A 25,118-nucleotide genomic window follows, 5' to 3' on the forward strand; every position below is an offset into this window, starting at 1 on the left:
TTCCACTGGGGCCTTGGCCCTCTGTGTGGTGCAGAGCCTTCCACACCTGATGCACTATCCCCGAGAAGGCCTTCTCTAGTGGGGTGGAGTAGAAACCAGAGCTAGACATACTTTGGTCCTGGACATTGGAGTTGAAAAGAGGCAAGTTCAGCCTTTAGGATTTGATCTAGCACTAAAATACCTAGCTATGCCCAGAGTTAACATGCTTCTAGCACGAACCTTTGTCAAGTTGTGCATGGTCCTCATTCATAGCAAGTTCTGGGGTCACTCATTAGGAGAAACTCAGTGAACGTGTGGAACAGAAATTGGAGCAGCATAGTTCTAGGCCTGGGTGGCAAAATGGTTTAACCTTGTGTCAGGTTTCATTACAGCGGATATGTGGCTTGCTGGGTGGAAAAGTATTCTAAGGTGATAGCCAGGCTCAGAGGGACCAAGTATGGTAATTGATTTGTGATGTCTGCCATCTACAGAGGAAAGCAAGGCTAACCTTGTTCTGGCCAGTTTCCCTCCAGTGACCTTGGGAACATACTCCTCTCCAGGACGCCCACTGTACAACACTCATACCAATGCCACATAATTCTCCTCATCTCCTTACCCGTCCCCAGCCATCCCAAAGGCTTCCCAATGCCTCTGTAATGCCCCATATATCAAAGCCAATGCATCTTCCCTCTCACAGACGCCTTGCAATTACCACCACACTCCAGGTCTCAAGCTCTGTTCTCTGAGGATCATTTGTCTTACATCCCTTTCGTGTCATCACTCTCTAACATGGAAGCCTTCCAGGGTTGCACTTCCAATTATAGAACCATAGCTTTCTTACTTTTGTATTAAAAAAAAAAAGTCTTGAAATTCTATGCCCTCCCCAAAATCTCATTAAGGTTTCATAAGTAAAATGTATTAGTTCAGCACCTACTTCAAGCCAAGCACTGCCCCAGCCACCCTGAGGGATATTTGTTCTTAAGAAGATTAGAAAACTGTCACCTCCTAGACAGCAGGAGCAATTTTTCAGATACTAAAACAGTTTCTCAATTTTCCTAAATGATGTTTCTCTCTGAGAAACTTTAAAAAAAAATCACATGTCCATTCTTTAATTTATAGTTGAACTTTCAAATCACAAAGAGCACTGTGATTTTTTTTTTTTTTCCAAAATGTCCCCATCCCTCCTTGCTCCACCTCACCAGGGATTCTGGTAGTGTCTGTTCCCCATCCTCCCTCCCTTCCGAGAGAGAATCACTGCACTACAGTGTAAGACATCATTTGACACAAGTCAGTATTGCTGATGAAAGATTATTTAGCAAAGGAAAGAGGACATATAACCACATATGAACCATGGCGCCTGCCTAACCATGGCTCCTTCTATGAGAAGCTGCTCTACTCACATTCTCTGCTGGGAAGAGGGGGTCAGCAAGGTAGGGGGGTGGTCTGAGGGGGTCTGACCATCTCCCTCTCCTGAGCCACACCTGACTAAGGTAAGAATGTAACCTAAAGACAAAAAACCCCGTGGACTGGACAGAAACTTATGAGAGGCTGGTATAAAACACTCAATCCAAACAAGAATAATAGATATTGGCTGTCAACAAGATTCCTTCTTTGAGAGATTGAACTTGGAAATTCAGACATCAGCCATAAGGCATGAGGAAGACAAGCTACCTGAAGGGCAGGTGACCTACATCACTGCAGAACGAATGACACAAGCTGCAGAGGTTCTGCAGAGCCAGAAACCAGTGATCTGCAAGTCCCTTCCTTCCACGGGCTTGAATGTTCAACTTTCGCTGGTTTCCTGAAGTCCTGGGTACGTGAAGAGCGTCTTCTTTGTTTCTATTTGGTTTTGTTAATTCCGAGGTATATCCTTAGGATAAACCTCCCATTGTTTGAGCTTCCTTAGCTCACAGAATAGAATCAGGGCAGTGCTTGACAAAGGATAAGGAGAAATGAGGCCAGTAGGGGACAGACAAGACAGAGGGAGATCACACAGGATCTGGGAAGCCAGTAGTGGTGTGGGGGTGTCACTTTACATCAGCTCAGTCATTAAACTACTCGGTGACATCAGGAAGAAAGGATGAACTGATCTTCCCTCCCGTGTAATCTTAGCCAGAAAGTCCAAGGACACCATAGGACTCTATGGGCAACAGAAACATGTGCCATTATTTCAGTGCTGTCGGAGGCTCCCAGGTGAGAACAATTCTTTTGCTGTCCCCGTTAGAGAATAAGATGGATTATACCCTCCTCCTCCCAAGCTTCCCACGTCCAGAGGGCTACTCTTCAACAGTCTGATATACAACCTGAGATAGAACACATTCTTAATTGATGTTCATCCAGAGATTTATGTGCTGTAATTTTGTAGGACAATTTGATCTGTTTTAATAGACAAGAGAATTATCTTAATTTGCTGTCCCTTTAGCGCTATTCAATAAGAAAACAAGTTTATACTTAAAGGAGTAAGGTAAATGCATAATCTCTATGCTGTAAGTTATTTTTAAATAAGTGACCAAAGAAATTCAAAGAAAACAGAATGAGAGCTCAGAAAATTCATGAAGTTGAGGATGATCTAAATAAATTATACTGCTCATTTTCATGCATCAATGTTTTACCAACTTATCATAAATTAGCCAGAGAACTGCTCAAAGTACGAGCTAGAACTTACGTAAGTCAAAAACTGAGTCATGATTCAGCCATAATTAATGCTTTTCCTTCCTTCTCCTTTTCATTCTGCCATCATTTCCCTTCGCAAAACTGAAGAAGTATCATTTTCTTGCCTGCTGTACATTCCTATTTTTTTTTTTTTTTTTTTTTTGAGACAGAGTCTCACTCTGTTGCCCAGGCTAGAGTGAGTGCCGTGGCGTCAGCCTAGCTCACAGCAACCTCAAACTCCTGAGCTCAAGCGATCCCCTGTCTCAGCCTCCCGAGTAGCTGGGACTACAGGCATGCACCACCATGCCCGGCTAATTTTTTTCTATATATATTTTTAGCTGTCCATATAATTTCTTTCTATTTTTAGTAGAGGTGGGGTCTCGCTCTTGCTCAGGCTGGTCTCGAACTCCTGAGCTCAAAGGATCCGCCCACCTCGGCCTCCCAGAGTGCTAGGATTACAGGCGTGAGCCACCGCGCCCGGCCCTAAGTTATTTTTGATAAGCGAACTTCATCCAACTTTCCTCCTATTTACAAACTAGTCCTTTTAAATGAGGACCAGCACAATGACTAAGAGCAATACAAATCAGAGAAAACTCAGAGGTTTTTCAAAATAATAAAGCAGCACAGGGCATGCTCCCAGGGGCTTTAGAGCTGCTCCCAGGTCCCAGTCCAGCTCACGCAGCAGGATGGGGAGCTCCGCGCAAGTGGCTGGCAAGTCTGACGGGTCACGAGGCGCTGCATGTTTTAAACTGTATCATCCTAGAGCTGAAAGGGCCTTTGGATCTTCTCCAGTTCAACTTCTTCTTTTGACAGATAAAGCACCGACATCAAGAAGGGCTCAGGAATTTGCTTCAGGTCTTAAGAAAGTAGAGTCCCTAGTCCAATGCTTTTGTTGCCCCTCCATACCTGCACTTGTTTTATTTCTCACAGGAATGAACCTTCTAGAAGTAAATAAATTAGGCTATTCTATTCACTGTCTGTAAAAAGATAAATGGCACATCGTGTTCAACAAAATACCAGAAGTACTCTGGGTGAGATGGAGATTAAAATCTGTCAGCAGGTCCGTGTATTTGTATCTGTAACATGTAACGTCTTGGTGGGAATCAAACCCGGCTTCTGACAAAGCGACTTCCTATGGTTAGGGGAAGCAGCATTCTGGTTTCAAATCGGTTTTTCCGGATTTGAAGCTAATTTACCCATGGCTCGCTTACAGGTGTCTTCTCCTCTCTGTCTGCTTTTCTTTTTATCTGCTGCCCTAAGATCCTCTGAAGGTCAAAATAGTTAACGGGGATTTGGGGAGAGGAAAGAAGGGAGGATGCAGCCATGCAGTATATTAAGGAACCATTCACTGCCTTAAACCTAAGTCTTGTGCAACCCTAGGATCACGGTCAAAGTTGGCTTATTCTAATTTCTCACTCCCATATTAATATTCATACTTAGTATAGTACCAGCATCGGTCAGAGCTTTCAGTGATTAGATTTACTACTTAAGTGTTCGGCTGATATTTTAAATTAGTCACTCACTTACAGTTTTATTTAAAAGTAAATCTTGGTCAGGAACAGTTTTTACTGAGTTCTCCCAAGCAACTCCTCAAAATGGCTACTCTGCACACACAGGACTCATCAGAGCAATGATAGAAGGCCCGCCCGTGCACTCGTCCTGAGACTTCTAACAGAAGCTGTTAACAGTAGTGTCTCCCTCCAGATTACACTGGCGACCTACCACCCTGATATGGAAGAGATATATATTAAGAGCACATGCACATGCCAAACCCAAAGTGTATATAAAAATAAGATCCATTTTAGCCAGAAGCTGTATCTAATTAATCCCTGGGAACATGTCATTTTCCATGAGCACGTGCACACCGTCAGATCACACAAGGTACTAGAGAACACCAGCAGGAGAGGAAGTGGTTCTCCGCTCCATCAATGACAGTTTTCCTCCAAAAGAGGAAAACCAGAAAGACACATAGAATCAGTTCTGGCAATATTACCATGTCTTGGCTCAGGCCATGTCACTTCTGTCGTGATCACCCGCCAGAGGCTGTGACAGTCGGTACTCACTCATTGCCCCAGTCCAGCCTGGCAGTGATGTGGCGCTTCACGTCCTTCATCCGGTCATGGGTGAGATGGCCCACCAGCACCTGCCGCCGCAGGTCCAGGATCTCATTCATGATGTGCCACAGCCGGTGGAAGAGATCACCTTCGTTTCTCTAAGAGACACGCAAACGTGGAGATTTGATCACCAGTCCCCGCACTGAGTTGTGGGATAACCACAGAGCAAAGGGAAAGGGCGGGTCCTGGTCACCCCTGATGTGCTTGCCGCTCTGTGGACAGATCCTCCGTTCACAGACAGACGATGTCGTCCTCAAACGCACTCCCTCCTCTCTCTGCTCTGTATGCTTCCATTCACAATTCTTCTCTCCTGCCCAAGAATGCAACTTTACCTCTCAGACTCCCCGACACACACTCGTGTTCCTGCTTCTCACTACGCCTCCATGCCTGGAGCTTGGCCCAGTTTCCACGCTTCTCATTGCATACGCTGCCTCCCCTTCCTCCTCAAGTGCTCCTTTCTTTAGCTCTGCCCACATTCTACTGTCCCACAGAGCTCGGCCTGACTTCCACGTCCATCAGGAAAGCCTCCCTGTCAACTCTTGCTCACACTCCTTCCCCCTTCCCTGAGCCATGGCTGCAAGCAACTAAAGCCGAGGAAATGGAAAACTCTGCTTTCCCATGATTTCTTGCACGTTGGTCTTAATGCTTTATTGGATCTCCCATCAGAAGGTGAGTACACAAACTCATTCATTGATGGTTGTGTACTGCTGTTATTTGTCCAGTAGTTAGACCTATTAAAAAATGATGCTTTCTTCTTACTTTCAAAACAGTCATGTAGATTCTAGATCATCTCCTGTGAAATTCATTAAGCTATGTAGTTTAGCGGAAAGAAGACAGGTTTATCTCCTGGCTTCAAGTCCTGGTTTTGCCACTTAGGAGTTCTATAGACTTTGAGTGTGAGTTTTGTCACCCATAAAACTGGAAGTACTATCTTCTGCAAGGCTGTTTTACAGATTAGTGATAACAACTGTGAAGAGAGCCCTATAGCAAAGGGGCAAAGCGCACAGACTTAGAGCCAAAGGACTTCAACCTGAATTCCAGTTTTGCCATTTACTGGCTGAAAAAGCTTTGGTAATTTATTAACCTCTTTGTGATTGTTTTCTTATCTGTAAAATGGGTACCACAGTAACTACCGCAGAGGACTGTTGTGAGTATTAATGAGTTATTAAAACTCTGAGAAATGGCTGGCCCAGAATAAATATCATGTAAGTATTAGTTGTCACTAGTACTGTTGTTTTGGGCTTGGTCCAGAATGAGCCCTCTACAAATACTCTCTCCTTGCCAAAAGCAAAATATATATCTCTTACCCCAGAGACATTAGTGTAGACCTTATGTAAATATTTACCCTTCATCTTTCTTAACCAGAATCTACACTTTTACTTTCTACAAGTTATTAGTAGACCACAGGAATAGCGATATAAAAGTATTGAGGTTATCATCCATCTACCGTCCTCTACACAGTTAGATGCTGCCGGAAATATCAAGAGCTGTGTGATGGGTAAAGACAATCAGTCATACCATATCTTTTATTTTAAAAAATAGTGACATGTTCTCTGCTTTTTCAATACTTGGTGTCTGGAAGAGTTTTCAGGTACTGTGCAGGTCAGAGTGCCAGAGGAAACAAAAAGCATTCTCCAGGATGCTATCTGTGATCCTCTCAGAAATAATCTTACTTCTAAGGTTACTACCAAAACACCGTACTGAGCCTATTATTCTATGATTTCTCACTCTTTCCTCACATCAGACACTCCCATACAAGTCGTTACAAGAGCCCTGTAGCACAGTGCTCTTACAATTAACTGCTCGGTATCTGTGTTCTCCACTTGGCTGCAAGTACCCAGCCATGATGGTTGGGTCTGCCTGGTGTAGCCCTGGCAGCTGGAGAATGAATGAATGAATAGCTTGATTGAAAGATGTTAATTTTTGTGGACCTTGAGAGGTGGATTCTGTTCAGGTCATGCAAAAGAATAAGCAAAGAAGATTAAGAAACACTTGAGGAAGTCAGTGATGGGAAGGAAAAGTCTGCTCAAGTCAAAAACATTGCATTACATAAGGAAGTTATAAAACAAGTAAAATCTAACACTGCAAAGGAAAGAGCCAGCACCCTCTTGAACTGAGTGGTCACAGTGACACTAATCATCTGCCTGCTCTTGGGGAAAGCATTCTGCAGTCGTTTAGTAGGATGGACTTGATATTCTATGATGTCGCCTCTAGTACTTAAGTTTAAGAGAACACTAAGATGAGAAGAAAGTAGGATCCTTTATAAAACTGAAAACCAGCTGGTGACCTTTCCCTTTAGGGAAGAAAACCCAGAGGCGGCAGGAACACTGACATACTGCAGGCCTGGCCAGCACATTTGCCCTGCTAGCGTAGAAAAAGGTATATATATCTGGTTGGACATCTAGTAGTCATAACATTGTGATTCTTTAAAAATCGGGCTTAAAAATCAGATAGTTATAAAGGCTATGCAGAAATACAAAAAAATGCTTTTGAGTTAGTATTAAATGAAAAAGGTAGGGTACGATATTAAACCTTTGGAATAAAACAGTATTTAGAAATTCTGGCAATATAACAGAAATGTAGCAAAGAGCTAATTGTGAGTATTTTAGTTTTTAGAGAATGGGTAAGTTTTTATTTGCCTTAAAATGAAAACAGCACAAGTTTTAGCAGCAGCAGACCTAGATTTAGATTTAGGCTTTAACACTTAGCAGGAGACCCTGGATAAATTATGTTTGATAAGATTTGAGAATAAAAACTACCTGGCATAGCCTCAGGGAAGAAAGATGTAAAATATCCAGCCCAGGACCTGTACAAAAGTACTCAGTAAAAAACGGCTGCTCTGTATTTCTCTTAAAGTTTTTGTGGCTATATTACTGATATATGATTAAGTGATCATTTAAAGAGTATTATTTAGGCCCTTAAACCAATGTTATTTAAAAGGGCAATTAGCATTTCTCAAGCACCCCCCATGTGCTTTTACGCTAAGTGTTTAACATATACTATCTCATACATTGCTTACAATTTACAAAATATTATTACCCTCATCAAACTTCTTTGAGTGGAGAAGCTAAATGCCTTAACACCGTTGGAAAAGAAGATAGACAATACCCTAAATATACCCAAACATGATGACCTTGAACCAAAACATGTGGCACAAAACATTTACACGAGGAAAAGAGAAACCAAAAGGTCTGACATGACCAAGGTAGCCTCATTCCCAATGTCAAAAATCTAATTTCTCCAGGTTAAAATTTATATTTGATCCTAACATAACTGACTACCGTGCCAGTATGCAGGGAAACATTTGGATAATTCTATCTCTTTTCCATTACTTAGAACACTTGAAGGAAAGGAACTTACTTCTAGAATTTACAACACACAGATTTTCAAACCAAACAAGTCTGTTCCCAAAAGAGATGCTCATGAGCTCAAAAGCAGGTAAAAATAGCTAGATAAGGCAGAAAATCCAGAGGAAATTCAACTTTGTTCCTCACTATTAGCTACATAAAAGGAAAAGTGCTGGTGCTTTAGCTCAGCTAACGGACAACATTTACACTGTCATTATTTTTGTTACTCTCTTATGTTGGATATTTAGGATGTGGTAGTTGGAACATTTCAAATAGTTTCTTTTTCTTTTTCCACATTAGTGTCATGCACGATGTTACCTGAAGTGAAATAATACTGGGATTTTATAGTCCTTCTAACACAAATTAAAAAACAAGAATCTACAAAGCAGATCTGCATTTCCTTTGCACCTTGCCAGCACAGAGCCCTGGAAGTCAGTTGTCTTGACTTTGTATTTACAAAACCTACACTCTGGCAACTCATCTAAGATTGCCTTGTGGATTTTCATAGTGAGTCACCAAGCTCCAAGAGGGTATAATCAGAGAAGTCCAACATCAAAGGGTTTTTATTAGGGACTTTGTAAGATTTTCTTTCCTCAATGAACTATCCTATTGCATTTTAGATGTAACAGACAAAAACTGTCATTCTGTGCCAATGTCCCTCACTCATTTGGATTTTCTCTTTGACAGCCTGTTTCAAATCATTTTGGCAGGATAAGTATACCTTTGTATTTTGAACGCATCCCTTCAAATGATTAAGCTGTTTTATAAATTTCTTTGAAAATGAAAGAAGAAATAGAATTTATCTTTCTGAACACTTCAGCACCCCCAGATTTCCACACGTCTAGTGGGGCTCAGAGTGAGAGTGGCAGATCCGCATGAGAACCCCAGCTCATCGCTCTCCCATTACTTGGTCTAGAGCAAGTACTTCACTCTCTGCGCCTCACTCCTCTCATTTGTAAGCTGGAGATGGTCACAGTTATTATTTCCATGAGTGGTTATGAGGATTAAAGGAAATTCTTAATACAGAGTACTTCCCATGGGGTTTGCCATGTATCAAGTGCTCCATAATGTAATTACTTATAAGTAAATAAATTTATTCATACACAAAATACCCCTAAAACATAGAGTTTTTTTTTTTCCCCCCAAGAAACATTCCTTTTCTCTAGTATATTTAGAATATTCTTATTGACTCTGGCTAAGAAGTCTGTCATTTACAGTGTACTTGAATTATTTACAGAATTAGAATATGATAAAATACTGCCACCACCAAAATTTTATTGAATATAAGCTTATTTCTCCCTGAATATTAAAAATATTCAGGGAGTCTAACACTAGGCCCATGTAAACCATCCTATTTGTTTAGATGACAGAAAAATCATCTTTTATATTCCCACAATTTTGAAAAACAACATAAAACTCATGCTCAGTGGACACAGAGATTACAACAAGACTGTGGCTTATTAAGATCTATATCTCCAATTCCCCAAGGAGCCCTAGTGACTTATAGCAGGGGTTATATTAGTTGATGCTTTCTCATGTTTAGATATTTCTCACAACTATTCTCTACCTGACAAATCATGCCATTAGAAAGTTACTTACCACATAGAGTTGTTTCCACATGGTTCCCCAGTCTCTTAATGTTGATGTCATTTCTGTGATAACGGAGTCTTCTGTGGGAATAACCATTTCAAATTGTCTGTGAAATTAAAAAAGAAAAACAAAGTATGTATGTAAATACCATAGGCAACAATTTTGTTTTAAATATTCTAAAAGATAAATTAGGGAAGAAAGCCGCCTTGTTATTGTTGGTTCTGCAGGCAGTACCCAGGATCTGGTTAAAAGCTTGTATGAGGAATGCTAAGTGGGTTACGGCAGTACTACACCAAACACAACCGGCCAGTTCATACAGTTCAAGTTTGAGCAGCATGGTGGAGAAGGAACAGTATCAGAAGAGTTCTACTCCAGGGACACTTTGAGCACTAGACAGCAACTCATTTAACCTCTCTGAGTCCAAAAGCCTTCATCTGTAACATGAGGTCACTGGGCTACATAAATTCTGAGATGACTTTCGCCTTCCAAGTGCCATGCCCATAGGATTCAAAGGAAGTAAAAGAAACACTGTTTAACCATCAGGAGGTGTATGATGGCTGTGAACATCCAAACGAACTCGGTTTTATAAGGAGCTGGAGCGTTCACTTGATCTCAGTAACACTTCAGTTTTATTACTGGCAAACAGGGCCATGAAAAATGATTAGTACTATTAGTAATGCTACCATGCAGCAAAGAACTTAAGGGCTTAAGACATCACAGATATGTGAATATCCATTCCAAAATATTTCTCTCTCCGATTAAGATAATATAGTCTTCCCACTTCTTTTCTAAAAGACAGAAACTGTACTTGGAAAACATTCATACCAGTATCTAGTACAGTATGTATTGTGGTCCTAACGTTGAGAATATACATAGGGAGACAGGAAAAAAAAAAAAAAAGATTTAATTTGTCCTCTGCACCCTACCTTCGGCATACAATAATCTTCATCTCCAGTTTCTTTTTTCAAATTCGTTCAGTTTTTGTTAAGGTTAAAGTGGTTAAGTGGCTACTACTACCAACGCTTCTCAAAAGAATGCTACTGGCTATAGTGATGGGGACTATTTTCTTTATTTCACCACATTTTTCTCAAGGACAACATCTAATATGGAGAAGGTAACAGCATATTAGACAAAGAACCAGGTTGTCTAAATGATCAAGGGACAATTACTTCTTAGTGTGAGGCTAATAAGTGCTCTGCATTTCCTTTTTGATATTATGTCCAAAGTGTGTACAATTGTCTCTTGTAAAAATCTTCTTGACAGCAGCAACATGGGAACTAAAATCTTGCCTTGATTCCTTCACCAACAGAGCTTTATCTTCTCATTTCATAAATAAAATACCTGCCCTGTGAATATTTTCCTTCTTTCTAGAGCCTAACCACAGCTGAAAATGTAAAGTAGGGATTTAAAGCTAGAAGTAAAAGTAAATAGTAACATATGAACTATGATAGATACAGAACCTTTTATTAAGTCTACATATGACATTTTCAAATGGTAGGACATTTATTTTGTTTTTGAAGCAGCTGTTGCAATTTAAATGATGAATATTTGGAGAGGAAGATTATAATGATGATCCTATACAAGGTCAAGGAGGGAACATTGAATTTCCAGGAAAACTTGACATCCTACTTAACATTTAAAAAGTGACATGACCTCAGCAGGAATTAAACAATACAGAAGTGGCCTCACTGTTCGCAAACTATAATTTAATTTAAGGACCCCTATCAGTCCTACATTGCTCTGAAGACCCAGGGAAGAACATAAAGGCAATGCAGTCAGTAGGGCATTGATTTGGGCGCTGTGCAACAAAAATGTAAATTTTTAAGCACAAAATTACCATTTTAGGCAAGGCAGCTGTTTCTTATTCATTATATCAAAACCAAAATTGCTATTCAAATAGTCTGTCCTAAGTGTCTGCTCCTGAAATTGTATTTTGTTTGGTTATTCTGGGATCTACTGTTCAGCTGTCTTATCCTGGTGGGCCATCAAGCTGCAAATCTACTTAAAATAAGACAGGTAACACCAAAATCCCAAGAGGTTCCTCTCTCGGAAACCAATCATCTAGCAATATGTGCCCTCAAATATTTGCAGGCCACAGTTTTATTCCAGTAACCATCCTGGAACCTAGGGTCTGAATCAATTCCAATAATTTTTTTTTTAGAAAATAAAGTTGGGTTCTACTCCAGAGTTCTGCTGTACAATGCCCATCATGCCTGGTGTCAGGGGGAGAGCCTACAAACAAGTCTTAACCTCGCATCACCAAATTTTGACACACCTTTACCCACATTTAAACTTCCTTGGGGCTCATGGAAGGAGTCCAGATTATACACCAGTTACTGGCTAGGATTTAAAAAAAAAAGGAGGGGGGGTAAGGAAAAGAAAAGAAAAAGAAAAAAGAAAGTACTTATTTTAAAACTATGACCCATCGCAACTCACTTTGAGGGGTGGACTTTGACTATGTGGAGGGATGCTTGGCATCTTCTCGGCTAGCAAAGCATTCTCTCTTTTCTCTCCCTTGGTCAGAGCATGTGATGGGGGCTGGGCAGCCCTTTGGCCTGCAGAGTTGAGGGGTGTCAGGGTTGGGCTTGGGGCAAAGGCAGGAAGGAGAACTGGTGGCATGGGCTTGTCCAAGTGGACACTTTAAGACAGGGTAGACCATGGAGTTTCCACATTGCCAAGCCAAGATCACTAAGGCAGAAGAATCAGAACAAAGATAAGCATGTGGCTGAAGTGTTTTCTAAAGTATCCTCTGGTTTATGTGAGGGGGGCAGAAGAGTGTCAAACCTAGCCTGGTAGGAAAGTTCCAAACAACTTTGGACAACTCTACTTGACATTTCTGGTGCATTACAGCTGCGCAACATTTCTGAAGGACATTTATTTCTTAAAAGATGAGTAGTAGTGGTAATTATTAGTATTAGAATTACGCTTTTAATCTATCATTTTAAGTAATTACTATTACAGACTACTACTAATATTGCTTAAAATAGCTGACATGTATAAGACATAGAGTAATGGCTTCCTAGATTTTTTTAAGGTTTAACCATATAGGGACCACTTATTTATACCATAGACCCTCAGCCACTGGCAGAAGTTCTTTCACTAAACTGAAATTTAATATTGTACCTTTATAGACGGTGGATATAAGAATCATCTGTTTGAATAACATTCTTAGACTTTTTTTTTGGCAAAACTTAAGTTTGAAGATCCCATTTATTATGTCTTAAGAATTCAAATAATAAATTATTTATTGCTATTTGAGAAAAATACAATTTCTATGGCTGAACCTGTATTCTTCTGTCATAAAATGAAAATCATGCCATGACACTGAATAGTCCTTATGACACTGATACCAAATGTTTATGTCTAAATCCATGGCCCCCTTAAAATGAATGATCTGCTTAACTATTTAAATAGGCATATTCTATTGTTTTTTCCTGCAATTATTTGAATGATGTTGCCCTGATAGCTGCCTCAAATCCTTCTGGAAACAGACTGAAAAAAAATTTTTAAATATATGAGAAATGCTAAGTGATCAATGAGCTCAAACTCTCACATAAATGATATCCTCTGAAGGTGAATAATGGCTTTGCAAAGTGGTCATATAAGAATATAGTATTATGCCCATTTAGAGAAAGGCAGACTTTGCCTCTTATAATCAGTGGTGAATCGAGGAAATTCCTGAGTTTTGAAACAATATGACTCATCATTTAATGGGTCTGACCGCCATGCTTCCCTATGTAGCAGAAAACCAAAAAGAACCAATTCCTGCTTAAGATTAGGCAGATTCCATGATTTGTGGACAACGAGAAACCTCCAGTGACCCAGATCCTGCCGTTGGCCAGCACACGCAGACAAGGTTCTTTAATTTTCTCCAATGGCCTTAGTACAATATACTTTTATCAAACAACACAGACAATGTATGATCTTCTTCCATTCACTTTTCAAGACAATTACCAAGCCTTTCAAATTCCAAAACAAGCAATGGTTCTGTAAAAATCCTCCAACCATTAACACAACTCATTTCTTACCCTTTGTTCTTTACACAGGCATTTTTCAAGTGAACGTAGCTGGAAGGAAATATACCCTGGAAGAGAAAACAAGAAGGTTATGGTGCTAGCTGTCTGTTAAGGCAGGGTTAGTTTCACAAGTCGTATGTGTCAAACACAGCCACACAACCATGACAACATCAGGGATAGGGAAAAACAACATCTATACCACATTCTATAGGCTGAAATCTATTGCCGCTTAGGTTCATTCCTTTCATTTTATACTACTGACTAGTTTATAAATTTAGAGATTTTCTAAAATAAATATAATCAAAAAATTTAAATCTCACTCAGAAAATATATTCCTTCTTCACTTCAGAAAGAGAAAACTTAAAAATTTTCAGGAATTCTGTACAAAAACCATGTCATATTGAATAAGAGTTTTTAAAATACATATTTTATTGTTTTAGAACACAGTTGTTTTGTTTTTTGTTTTGGTGGTTGTTCTTTTTCTTCTCCCCCAAACACTCATGTGTCTACTTAAAAATATACACTAAAAAAAAAAATCACTGTGAATTTGGAGACAGTATGTGTATTATGTGTTATAGAAGATCTTTGATGACAACACAGCAACAATTAATCACCATGTGGCCATTCTGATGAAACAAGAATTAAACAAAAGAAACCATGCCAGCTTGAAGCCTTTTATTGTAGGGAAATGACAGAGCAAGGAAATTGTTCCTTTGTTCTGAATTGGAAATTGAAAGAAACAAAAACAAGCATCAATTTTACTGTCCATTAAATGATAATATCCTCTGAAGAATTTGCTGATGTATAATTAAATGACAAACTCAATTAAATATTTAAGAAAACAAATGTCATTTGAATACATATCACCATTATGGGTCCAAGTATAAAATACAATTTAATAAGCAAATTCTGTACACTTGATAGTAGTCAATATGTATATAGTTTTTGAAAATCACTTTTTTCCTTCAAAATTTAAATTTACCTCAATATTGTAAAGTCAAAAAATAGAGTAATTATAATTAACAAGAAAAGTCAGACTTGAGGTTTGTTAGAAGTGGCAGAAATAACAAAGAAATCACAATAAACATTTTTCTCAAACATAATCTAAATTTGTAATTAAACACTGAAGCTATATTTGCGTGTACCTGACAGATGTCTAAAAACAACATTAAATGAGGGCTAAAGTATTTAAAAATTAAACTTATACACGCTTTTGTCCCTTATGCTCCTCTGTAGAACGACTTAAAACAAATGAAGTAATTAAACAGTTAAATGATCCAGAAAACAGTGTATTTAAGCAAAAAGGCAAAAGAGTTTAGATTTCTTACATTGTATTTTGATAATGAGAAATGATGTAATTTCTTATCTACAACCTTAATAAAGCTAGAATTAAATCCAAAATTGAGTGAGACATATAAGAAAATATTAGATAATACGAGAGGTATGGGTGAAAGCTGGGGAGATTAGATAAAGTAGAAAAACACAGGTATTGGTAAGAATTAGTGGCAAAAATAACAAACTATACAAATAAAACAAAAGTCACATTACTTCTTGCTATAATTCTTGAGGTTTTACATGAATATATAAAGAATAATCTTAATTTATGTCTGATATGGTAAGTAAAATGGTCTTTTTAATAATATGGTTTTCATGGTTTCAGCTCCCCAAACCCAAAGCAACTCTTAACATGCCACTAAAATAAACTTGTTCCTCCATACCAATACTTTACAAATGATACTACAGAAAACTTAAAGATTAAATACCTCTATTTAACATTTCTTTTGGAATTTGTATTTCCCCTGCATGAATTTTAACTTAGCTCTCTGAGAAACTACCACTTCAAAAAGATTTTGTTTATATATAATGAGCTTATTAAGGTCTTCTCAGTACAATTTTCAAGGGCTAAATAGGATTATCATTTCAGTAGCATATCTTTACTATAATCCAAGTTCAAAGGAATTTCCAAAATTATGAAAATCTGTGTTACCATTTGGCATTTCAACTGAGTCCCAACTGTAATTTCAATTGTATAGTGAAATAATTTAAATAATTATCTTTCAAAAAAATTCTATAATTATGATTATAAATAAGAATTTTTACCTTGATATTTGGGTTTTTTAAGGCAAATCCTCTGTACCAGCCTGTGGGGAAATAATCATGGTCATGTTTTAATAAACCACTGTAATATTTTAAAGATAAAAAACAATAACAAATCAATCCGTTCTTTGCTGATGGAATTTTACCCGACATACAAACATTCTATGTATGAACATGGAGGGTCTTGGCATTAGCCTAGACAACAGCTCAAGTTACCACGAATTTAAGTGTTTTATTAATAAAACCATTTTGAAAAGTTATTTCAAAAATTTATATAAAAAATAGAAACATACATAATGGAAGTACAGGCTTTGTAATCAGAGCACTGGGTTTAAATTCTGGCTTTGCTACTTATCAGCTATTTAGTCTTGGGCAAATTACCTCAACCCTCTGAGCACTGTTTCTGCCGATTTTATAAAAGGCCACCCTGTGTCTCAGGGAAATTCAAGAAAATGCACATGATTTAATGCATTTCCAAATTGTGCCTGCCTGACTACAAAGCCCAGACTCTACCACCAAATGACAGTGCCTGGCCAACAGTCATGTGGTGAATTTGCATATCCTTAAGCCCACTGTCTTGGGTTAGAATAATCCGTCTCCTATCATATGAAGAGTAAAGCCATCATTCACTACCAGAACTGGCACATTTTCATCAGCACAATGTCTGACCAAGAGCTGTCCATAATTTTTCTTCTGTAGAAAGTCTTACAATAGTCCCCCCATCCTCGGTTTCACTTCCCATGGTTTCAGTTGCCTATGGTCAACCTGAGTGCAAAAAACATTAAATGGAAAATTCCAGAAAGAAACAATTTATAAGTTTTAAATTGCAAGCCGTTCTGAGTGGTGAGATGAAATCTCACACTATCCCCCCCTTTCCACCTGGGACATGATCATTCGTTTGTGTAGCAGATTCACACCATCTGCGGTACTCGCCTGCGAGTCACTTGGTGGCCCTCTCAGTTATGAGATCGACTGTCACAACACTGCTGTGCTTGTGTTCAAGTCACCCTTATTGTACTGCATCATGGCCCCAGAGTGCAAGAGTAGTGATGCTGGCAATTTGGATTTGCTGAAGAGAAGCTATAAAATGCTTCAGGTGAAAAGGTAAAAATAATTGACTTAAGGAAAGAAAAAAATCCATATGCTGAGGTTGCTAAGATCTTGGTAAGAATGAATCTTCTACCCATGAAATTGTGAATAGAATATTGTTATAATTGTCCTATTTTATTATTGTTGTTTATCTCTTATTGTACCTAATTTATAAAATAAACTTTATCATAGATATACATGTATAGGAAAAAACATAGCATATATAGGTTTCAGTACTATCTGTGGTTTCAGGCATCCCCTGGGGATCTTGGATCATATACTATACTTAAGCTCCAAGCCACTCTGAATCAATTTTACAGCACTATCCTTAAGGAGGAGCATGTCTTTTTATAGTTTAAAATAAATACAGGGTGGGGTGTGTGTGTGTGTGTGTGTGTGTGTATGAATATTCATAATTAACATTAAGTCCTGCTTAAAAGTATTATTTTCAGCTTTTGTTTTTTTCAAGTGTAGAAACCATTTTGTTTAGTGAGAAAAAACTTATTTTATTGTATAAATGTTCTAATCGAATTTTTCGACTAATTGGATTTTTAAAAGTAAATATCTGAGATTTATATTTAAACCTTTTTGTTCCTTATATTATATTAAAAGGATATATTGTAAAATACCATCCCTAAGAGTTTTAAAAGCAATCTGAAGAGAGTAAATGAATTGAAAAATCCGAATCTCTGTATCTCAGGGTTTATTAGATCCCAGGAAGACAGATTCTAGAAATATATCCATTCATAAATAATTATTATAACAGAAACCAAAATTTTCTGAGAATTCCAAAATGTCATAGAGAGGTCTCTGTCCAGTTATACTATATAGAAAAGCTTTTAGATTACAAAACAGCTCCCATGAGAACCCATTTTCATGTACCAATTCAAAATAAATTTTAATTTTATATTTATCTGTATACAAAGTAGAAACAGACCAAATGCATCTGGTAACAATACAGGATACTTTATTATATTTTTAAAGATATAAATTACAATTGGCAGAATAAACATCCATGTATCACCACAATTTAATGCAGGCTCTAACTAAACATAGTAGTTCTATTTGGGGGGACACAATTTAACCTATAATAAACCTTGATATAATAGAATGTTATAATTTTATTATATAAATTCCCAGTAAGGAAAACCTTTTAAGAGGAAAATGGATATTTTTAGACATACTGATGGGGCTTTAAAATGTAGTCATTTTATTAATAAGAAAAAAAGTACTCATTTCATATGAAATCTTTTCAAAGACTAGAGTTTAAGAATGTTTCATGGAACAGGAATGGAAACATTTGGAAACATATTAGGTAACTTTAATGAGTTACCTGCTATAAAAATTAACAATCATATACTGTCATATAATGTATTCCACTAATAATAATTAAAATGTATTGAATAATTTTATTTCAAATTTGGAGGAAGAAAGATTGCAGGACTAGAGCAGAGTTGGCCCAGGCGGGAATCTGGTTACCCAACCTTGGGAAGGCATTTCTGCTCTGGACCTCCAGTTCTTATGGGACCCTTAGGATTTGAAGAAAAGCCTTCTAGTGTGTAACTGAGTCATAAATTCCCACAAATATAGAGGCTTCAATTGCTTTCTATCAGCAATCTATTGGTATCTAGCAACTCTAAGGAAGTAATATTGGAAAAAAATACAATCAGCTTAAGAATACCAAATAATGCTTTCCCACTAGCCCAACATTGAATATTCAAGAAACAAGTTTTGTCAAAATGATTTGCTGTGACTACTGGAAAAGTTCCAAGGACTGAAAGAGGTATGGACAGAATCTGTAAACTTTATGAACAGTCCTATGTTGAGGAGGTTGTTCATATAACCTCAAGCAACCCCCACCCCCCTGCCCCTGGGCCACTCACCATCACACTTCTCCAGGATCTGAACTGTATCTCCAATTTCCAGTGACAGGCCATATGGGACGGTTCCTCGAAAACTGGCAATAACTGTAAGAAATGATATAGGCATATAAAGACAACCATGTCCATGACAGCCAGTTATACTGCTTACTACTAAATGTTAATGACTAGGAAAAACGAATGTGAATAGTAAGTACACTTTGACAGCTAGAATCTTCGGTCACATTTTAATTTTATATATTTTTTAAGAAAATCATTAAATTTATATACTTTGCCAATTTCTTAGTCAAGTAAGTATTATAAATATGCATTTCACTACCCTAAAGATATACAACTATTATGTACCCATAATAATTAAAAATTTAAAAATATAAAAAATAAAAAATATGCATTTTAAAGATATGAAATTTATTTAAATAATATAAAAATATCAAGACTATCACCCAGTAACATACGTAAACAAAGGTATTGTCTGGGAGCTCCCTAAAGAATTGGGTCTCTCTTGTTCACTGCTCTATTCACTGGCCCAATCCAGATGCCTGGCCCACGGGAGTTTATAAACATTTGTTCAATAATAAATGATGAGTACATATCTTACTCGTTATTAAGCTTGGTTTACCTTTCTCAGCTCAGTAAATAGTTACTGACTGAATGAACGAGGGCAGGGCATGGCTATTACTGTCAAATGTTCTGGTCTTAAACGGTCAGTTTCCTTTGTTATTGGGAATATTATCTTAAGAGCATGCTCCAAATTCTAAGAACCAAACTATCTTACCAGTGAATACTCCACTGTTTCATGGGAGCTGTTTAAAACTGAGTTTACCTGGGTCATAACCACGTATTATCTCATGTCTTATCCAATCAGTCTATGTGGGTGAATTCTGATTTTACTCTTCAGCTATGTAACAGTTAATAACTATTAAAGGCAAGCTAATAAATTCTCCAATCTCCCTGGCCTTCAGATGGCTCCTCTATAAAACAAAGGAACTAAACGAGGTGAACTGAAAGGTCCCCGTCAGCCGGAAATTCTGAGTCTGGGAGAGGCCTTTTAGCTCAGCAGTGACACAGTCAAACCAGCCTACTCTGTTTAGCCACTGCCTGTCATCAAATGAACATGTGTCCCCACCTGCAACAGCCATCTGATAAAGCAGAAGAGATCACCTGCTCTCAGCATCTCATATAAGGTTTTCACCAACTGCTCTCCTTCTACCTTTCCAGGCTCACACCCCACCTACCTCTGCACACACTCCCTGTGCTCAGCCATACCCAAGTCTCATCAAGCTCTTTCTTGCAGCCCTCAGTGCCTTCCCTACCCTTTTTACGCTGGGAATTGCAAAGCAGCCTTAATTTAAGGTTTAACTCCAAGGTTAGAAGATTCCCTAATGCTACTCCATCCCTTTCTTCATCCTTGGGTCCATATGGAATCAATTATTCCCTTGTCTGTGCTCACAGGGCACTTTGACCATACCTTAAATAGAGTAAGGTATAGCACTTTATTTACCTGTGTCTTTCTATTTGAGAAGATAAACTATTTCTCATTCATCTTTCAACACCCAGAACAAGTGTCTGAGTAAATGAATGAACAAACACATGGAATGAAAGAATGAAGCCACTGAGAAATGGTACCCAGGTTTTAATGGTTTCAGATAACCTCAGGGACACTCCTCATAACTAAAAATATCTAAGCAGTAAGTATTAAACGGCAGATCATACTGGAGATCTCAATCTTTGAGTTAGACAAGTAACTCCACCTTCCTGTGTACTAATGAATACATGAATTAATTCTATACTCAGGGAAGATATTTTGGCTTCAGATTATGAAAGAGAAAGTTAAAAGGGAAAGGCAGTTCTAGGCAAAAGAGCAAAGGATTTGAAAACATGACTGGCTAATGTTTGTCAATGGTAGCATGAAATGTAACATAAACTAAGGAAAACTAGTTTACCAAAATAAAGATGCAAAGAAAACATGTGCATTAATGAAGCCTCAATTTGCATTTCCATCAAATGCACTTTAAAGCATTTGCTATTTTTAGATTACTTTTGGAAACAACTTTTCAACTAAATCCCTTTAAGTTTCTCCAAGTGTTTTTCCATGAAACAAGTCTCTAGTTGAAATTCATTTTGTCACCAGTTATTGTAAAGTAGTTATCTCTTCAAACAAAAGTCTACTCATTGTGTACCTCCTAGGGGCATTTTTTTCCCCAAATAATATTCGGGTTTACTCAACATGAATACACATTGTCTTGATCTCTTGGTTTCCTTTTCTTGTTTGTTTTCTTATAAATTCAACAATTTTTAGGCCGGGCGCGGTGGCTCACGCCTGTAATCCTAGCACTCTGGGAGGCCGAGGTGGGCGGATCGTTTGAGCTCAGGAGTTCGAGACCAGCCTGAGCAAGAGCGAGACCCCATCTCTACTAAAAATAGAAAGAAATTATATGGACAGCTAAAAAATATATATATATAGAAAAAATTAGCCGGGCATGGTGGTGCATGCCTGTAGTCCCAGCTACTCGGGAGGCTGAGACAGTGGGATCGCTTGAGCTCAGGAGTTTGAGGTTGCTGTGAGCTAGGCTGACGCCACGGCACTCACTCTAGCCTGGGCAACAGAGTGAGACTCTGTCTCAAAAAAAAAAAAAAAAAAAAAAAAAAAAACAATTTTTGATAAATTGAACTTTAGTAGCTACAGAAAATATCACAGGGAATGAATCCTTGGTAGGAACATAGATGTTCAGTTCTATTGTTTTAGTTATAAGGGCCCTGAGAGTACAGTTTTAAAGAGCACATAGAAACTACTGTATAGTGGTGTGTGTATCTCTGCCCATTTGCTACTATGTAAAAACTTATTTAGATTAATAAACATGTATGCAAACCTAGTTTATATTCAAGTCCTTAAATATATGTAAGCTAAAAGCACTAAATTTATAGCACAATCATTTTGAAAGGGATGCCCTTACCAGCTGCCTTTTATCACTGAAAGTGTCATTCCTTTATATAATGGTATCAGTTCAGTATCTACCAACAGCTTATTAAAAATTGAATAGCTGTGAGCAATACGCTCAAATACAACTCCTAATTTTCTATGAGAAAGGTAAAAAGAAAGCAAAATGGTGCTGTGAAATAGGGACTCATTTCGTAGTTTCAGTGATGCTACTTGCTCATGCAAAGAACCAATGTGTATTTTATAACTTGTAAACTTAGTACAGAGAAATTCAATCACAGGGTTCCATGATTTTTAAGATTTAAAATCAAAACAAATTATGAAAAATTATTATAAGACAACCATATAGCTCTGAATCGCAGACAATGACATATTCTTCACAATCATCAAAATAATATTTACCCCGATTCTGCTTGCCACAATTCGATTCAAACCCAGCAAACACTGCTCTTGCCCTTTGCAAGCTGACAGTCTAAGATGAATGGAACATAATGCAGGAAAAAAATAATGAAAAGGCTTTGTCCCTTGTGACACTAAGGAAGGAAAACTCATCTCTCCAAGTGAGAATTTTGGCTTCATCTTTCTGGTAAAAGGATCTCCAACTCATGAACGGGTTGTGGTCTAAAAGGTCGCTTAAGAGTTGACTGCTTACAACATAGAACATGAAGCTGCTCTTCTCAGGTTCTGGGGTTATCCCACACAATTCTATTTCATATCAAAAGGAAACTGCTTTTTTTCACAGCAAAAACGAGCTATGACTGCACCAGAAATTAAAAATAAAATTTTCTACGAGATAGTTGTAAAATCCTGACCACTGGTGCTCAAAAGCTCAGCAGTGACAATCAGAAAGCAGCGATGAGGCGGCACGGATGTGTGGCCATTATAAAGGAGTTTTACGCACCTCTGAGGACATTTAAAACGGGTTCTTTCCTACGCCCATGTTCTTTTCACATTTGGCTCTGGTTGGTCATGGAAGTATCTACACTGAGGTTTATCGGCTTTTATGAGGATCATTTTGGGGGCTCACAAAGGGAAAAGGGAGAAAGAGGTAGAATTTCTGAAGAATCTGGATAAAATTGGGAGGAAATAGAGAAAAGGGAAAGGGGTTTAAAGAGAACTAAATTCTTTTCAGGTATTTTATTTCAGGAAATGACGAACTGTGGAAGAAGAGGAAAAGGGGTCACCTCTTCTGCACGTGTATAAACCCCCCTGTAGGGAAAGATAAAATATCAAACTGATAGTCTATTCAAGGCACTTCCTTTTTATAGCTGTCTGGGACAGGGCTTGAGGGAAGAGAGAACAGAAATCATTTGGAGATTTCCGTTGGTGCTGTCACTTTGGAGTGTAGGATATGATTGTTTTTCTCTTTTATCCCTTCTGTCCTTTCCCTCCACAAGATGAGTTTAGGAGCAAAGTGATTATTCCCAATTTCAAAGAACTCACGAGTGGCTATCAGTGTGACAGCGGACCTATGGTGGCATGCAGTCTAGAGACCCCGAAAAAAAGAAAATCGAAGGAAATATGGGAGGAGGAGATGAGGTGGTAACTTCTGGGCACTGCTCTGATGGTTAAAATGAACCCACAAGGAGCAACGAAGAAATGCTGTGCTCCGTCTTCTGGTCCTCAGACTTGCCACGTGCTTGGGGTCTGTCTTCCCTCCGGTAACGCAGTGTGCCCACAGCCTCCCACAGCTCGCAGGCATACGCAGAGGCACGGATGCGTGCACACTTACAAGCAGGACTGCATCCTTACGCCACAGTTACGATGGTCAGCCTTTGAGATAGGTCACACAACTCCCTTCTGGCCTAAGTGACTTTGAAAAAAATCAGAAGCACGCTGGATAAAATGAACATATTTGTTTCTGGCATGTTACAAGTACCACCTGGAAATATATTGCTACCTTCAACCATTCGGAGAATAGCTCCACCAGGGATTACAGAACTTCCTGCTGCTCGAACCACCACCATTTGGACTCCAAGCAGAGCAAAGGTGGTGGCTGCCGTGAGGCACCACTCAGATCCCTGTTCAGAAATGCATGACCTATTCTCCACGTTGTTGGGAGCGCTGAGGCAGACCGTCCTCAGAGGCCAGCCCCCTTCTGGATGGCCTCAGCTGCAGAGAGCTGCTCTGCTCAAGGTCAGGGCCCCTTCCCAGGGTGGCCCCTGGCAAGACAACTTGGTACAACCCTGAAGGGCCATTCCAGCTTAAATGACTCAGGCTGTCACCGTGCCTACATCACAGGTCAACTACTTCCTCTGCCAAGGCCCATTTCCTTCCTCTTCCTTCCACAGGGGTGAACCCCAAGAGTACTTCCTGATAAACACCCTGCCAGCGAATCTCGATCTCAGGATCTGCTTCCTGGGGGGCTCAGCCTCTTGCAAGCTTTCAAGTGCTCCCCATTCAGAATTTATTTCTTGCTGGCAAGTCCTCCTTTTCAGGGAGAAGGAGAAAGCATTATTGCATTAATATTTTGTCTTAAGGGCTTTGCTAAGTTCTTTATGTCTTAGTTCTAACCTTCCATGAGGCAGACATTTCAATATCCATTTTAGAGACAGAGAAAAAGAAGAGGAAAGAGGTAGACAAGGAAAAGAATTCATAATACCAGGAGGGAATCATTCCACGTTAAGATTTATTTGAACATTCTCACTGTGGCAGCAAATGAACCAGTTTATTCCCCCAAAGAACCATAAATATATTCTTCACCCTGTTTGTTTTTTTTTTTAAAGAGACCAGGTCACCCTGTCACCCAGGCTAGAGTGCAGTGGAGCAATCATAGCTCGCTACAGTCTTGAACTCCTGGGCTTAAGTGATCCTCCTGGCTGACCCTCCCAAGTAGCTAGAACTGTAAGTGCTCACCAACATGCCTGGCTAATTTATTTTTATTTTTTGTAGAAATGGGGGTCTTGCTATGTTGCCCAGGCTGGTCTTGTACTCCTGACCCTCAAGCAATCCTCTGGCCTGGGTCTCCCAAAGTGCTGGGGTTACAGGCATGAGAAACCACTCCTAGCCTTCACCTTGGCACAAATGCCAAGGCACTTTCCTTAGTGTCTACAAGAAGAACTGAAGGTCAAAAAAATAAAACTTTAAACTAATTATTGCATCCACCTATCAGTACTTTTAAAAACAACTTAATATGACAGAAAAGGTTATGGCTTTGGCCAACTGCCAGCCAAGAGGAGCATCTTGGAAGAGAGAAAGTTTGAACAATTATCTCAAAAGCCGCCTAGCACTTAGGAAAGAGAGACAATGTCACACAGAGAGATGGAGGCCTGGGATTTAGCTCTGCTACTTATGAACCATGCGGTCCGTGGTCCTCCATTTGTCAGCTGGCGATGGTACCACCTGGCTAGCCTACCTCACAGAGACATCAGGAGGATCAAACAGACGTATGAGAACTTGACTTGTAAGCCTATAGA

At 38.8% G+C, this 25,118-nt stretch overlaps 1 protein-coding gene across 3 annotated transcripts in view; it reads right to left on the reverse strand.

The window, feature by feature from the left end:
• The window catches only part of DOCK4 (dedicator of cytokinesis 4), a 413,001-nt gene that overhangs the window by 213,371 nt on the left and 174,512 nt on the right, over nucleotides 1-25,118 (reverse strand). For all 3 annotated transcript variants that reach the window (XM_069462529.1, XM_069462528.1, XM_069462526.1), the window contains exons 2-6: nucleotides 18,768-18,851; nucleotides 15,799-15,839; nucleotides 13,711-13,766; nucleotides 9,692-9,788; nucleotides 4,695-4,843 (exon numbers count right to left, since the gene is read on the reverse strand). In XM_069462529.1, the coding sequence (XP_069318630.1) occupies nucleotides 4,695-4,843; nucleotides 9,692-9,788; nucleotides 13,711-13,766; nucleotides 15,799-15,839; nucleotides 18,768-18,851 (427 nt within the window). The remainder of the gene's footprint in view (nucleotides 1-4,694; nucleotides 4,844-9,691; nucleotides 9,789-13,710; nucleotides 13,767-15,798; nucleotides 15,840-18,767; nucleotides 18,852-25,118) is intronic.

This window comes from Eulemur rufifrons, chromosome 29 (genome assembly GCF_041146395.1).
Source record: "Eulemur rufifrons isolate Redbay chromosome 29, OSU_ERuf_1, whole genome shotgun sequence".
NCBI lineage: Eukaryota > Metazoa > Chordata > Mammalia > Primates > Lemuridae > Eulemur > Eulemur rufifrons.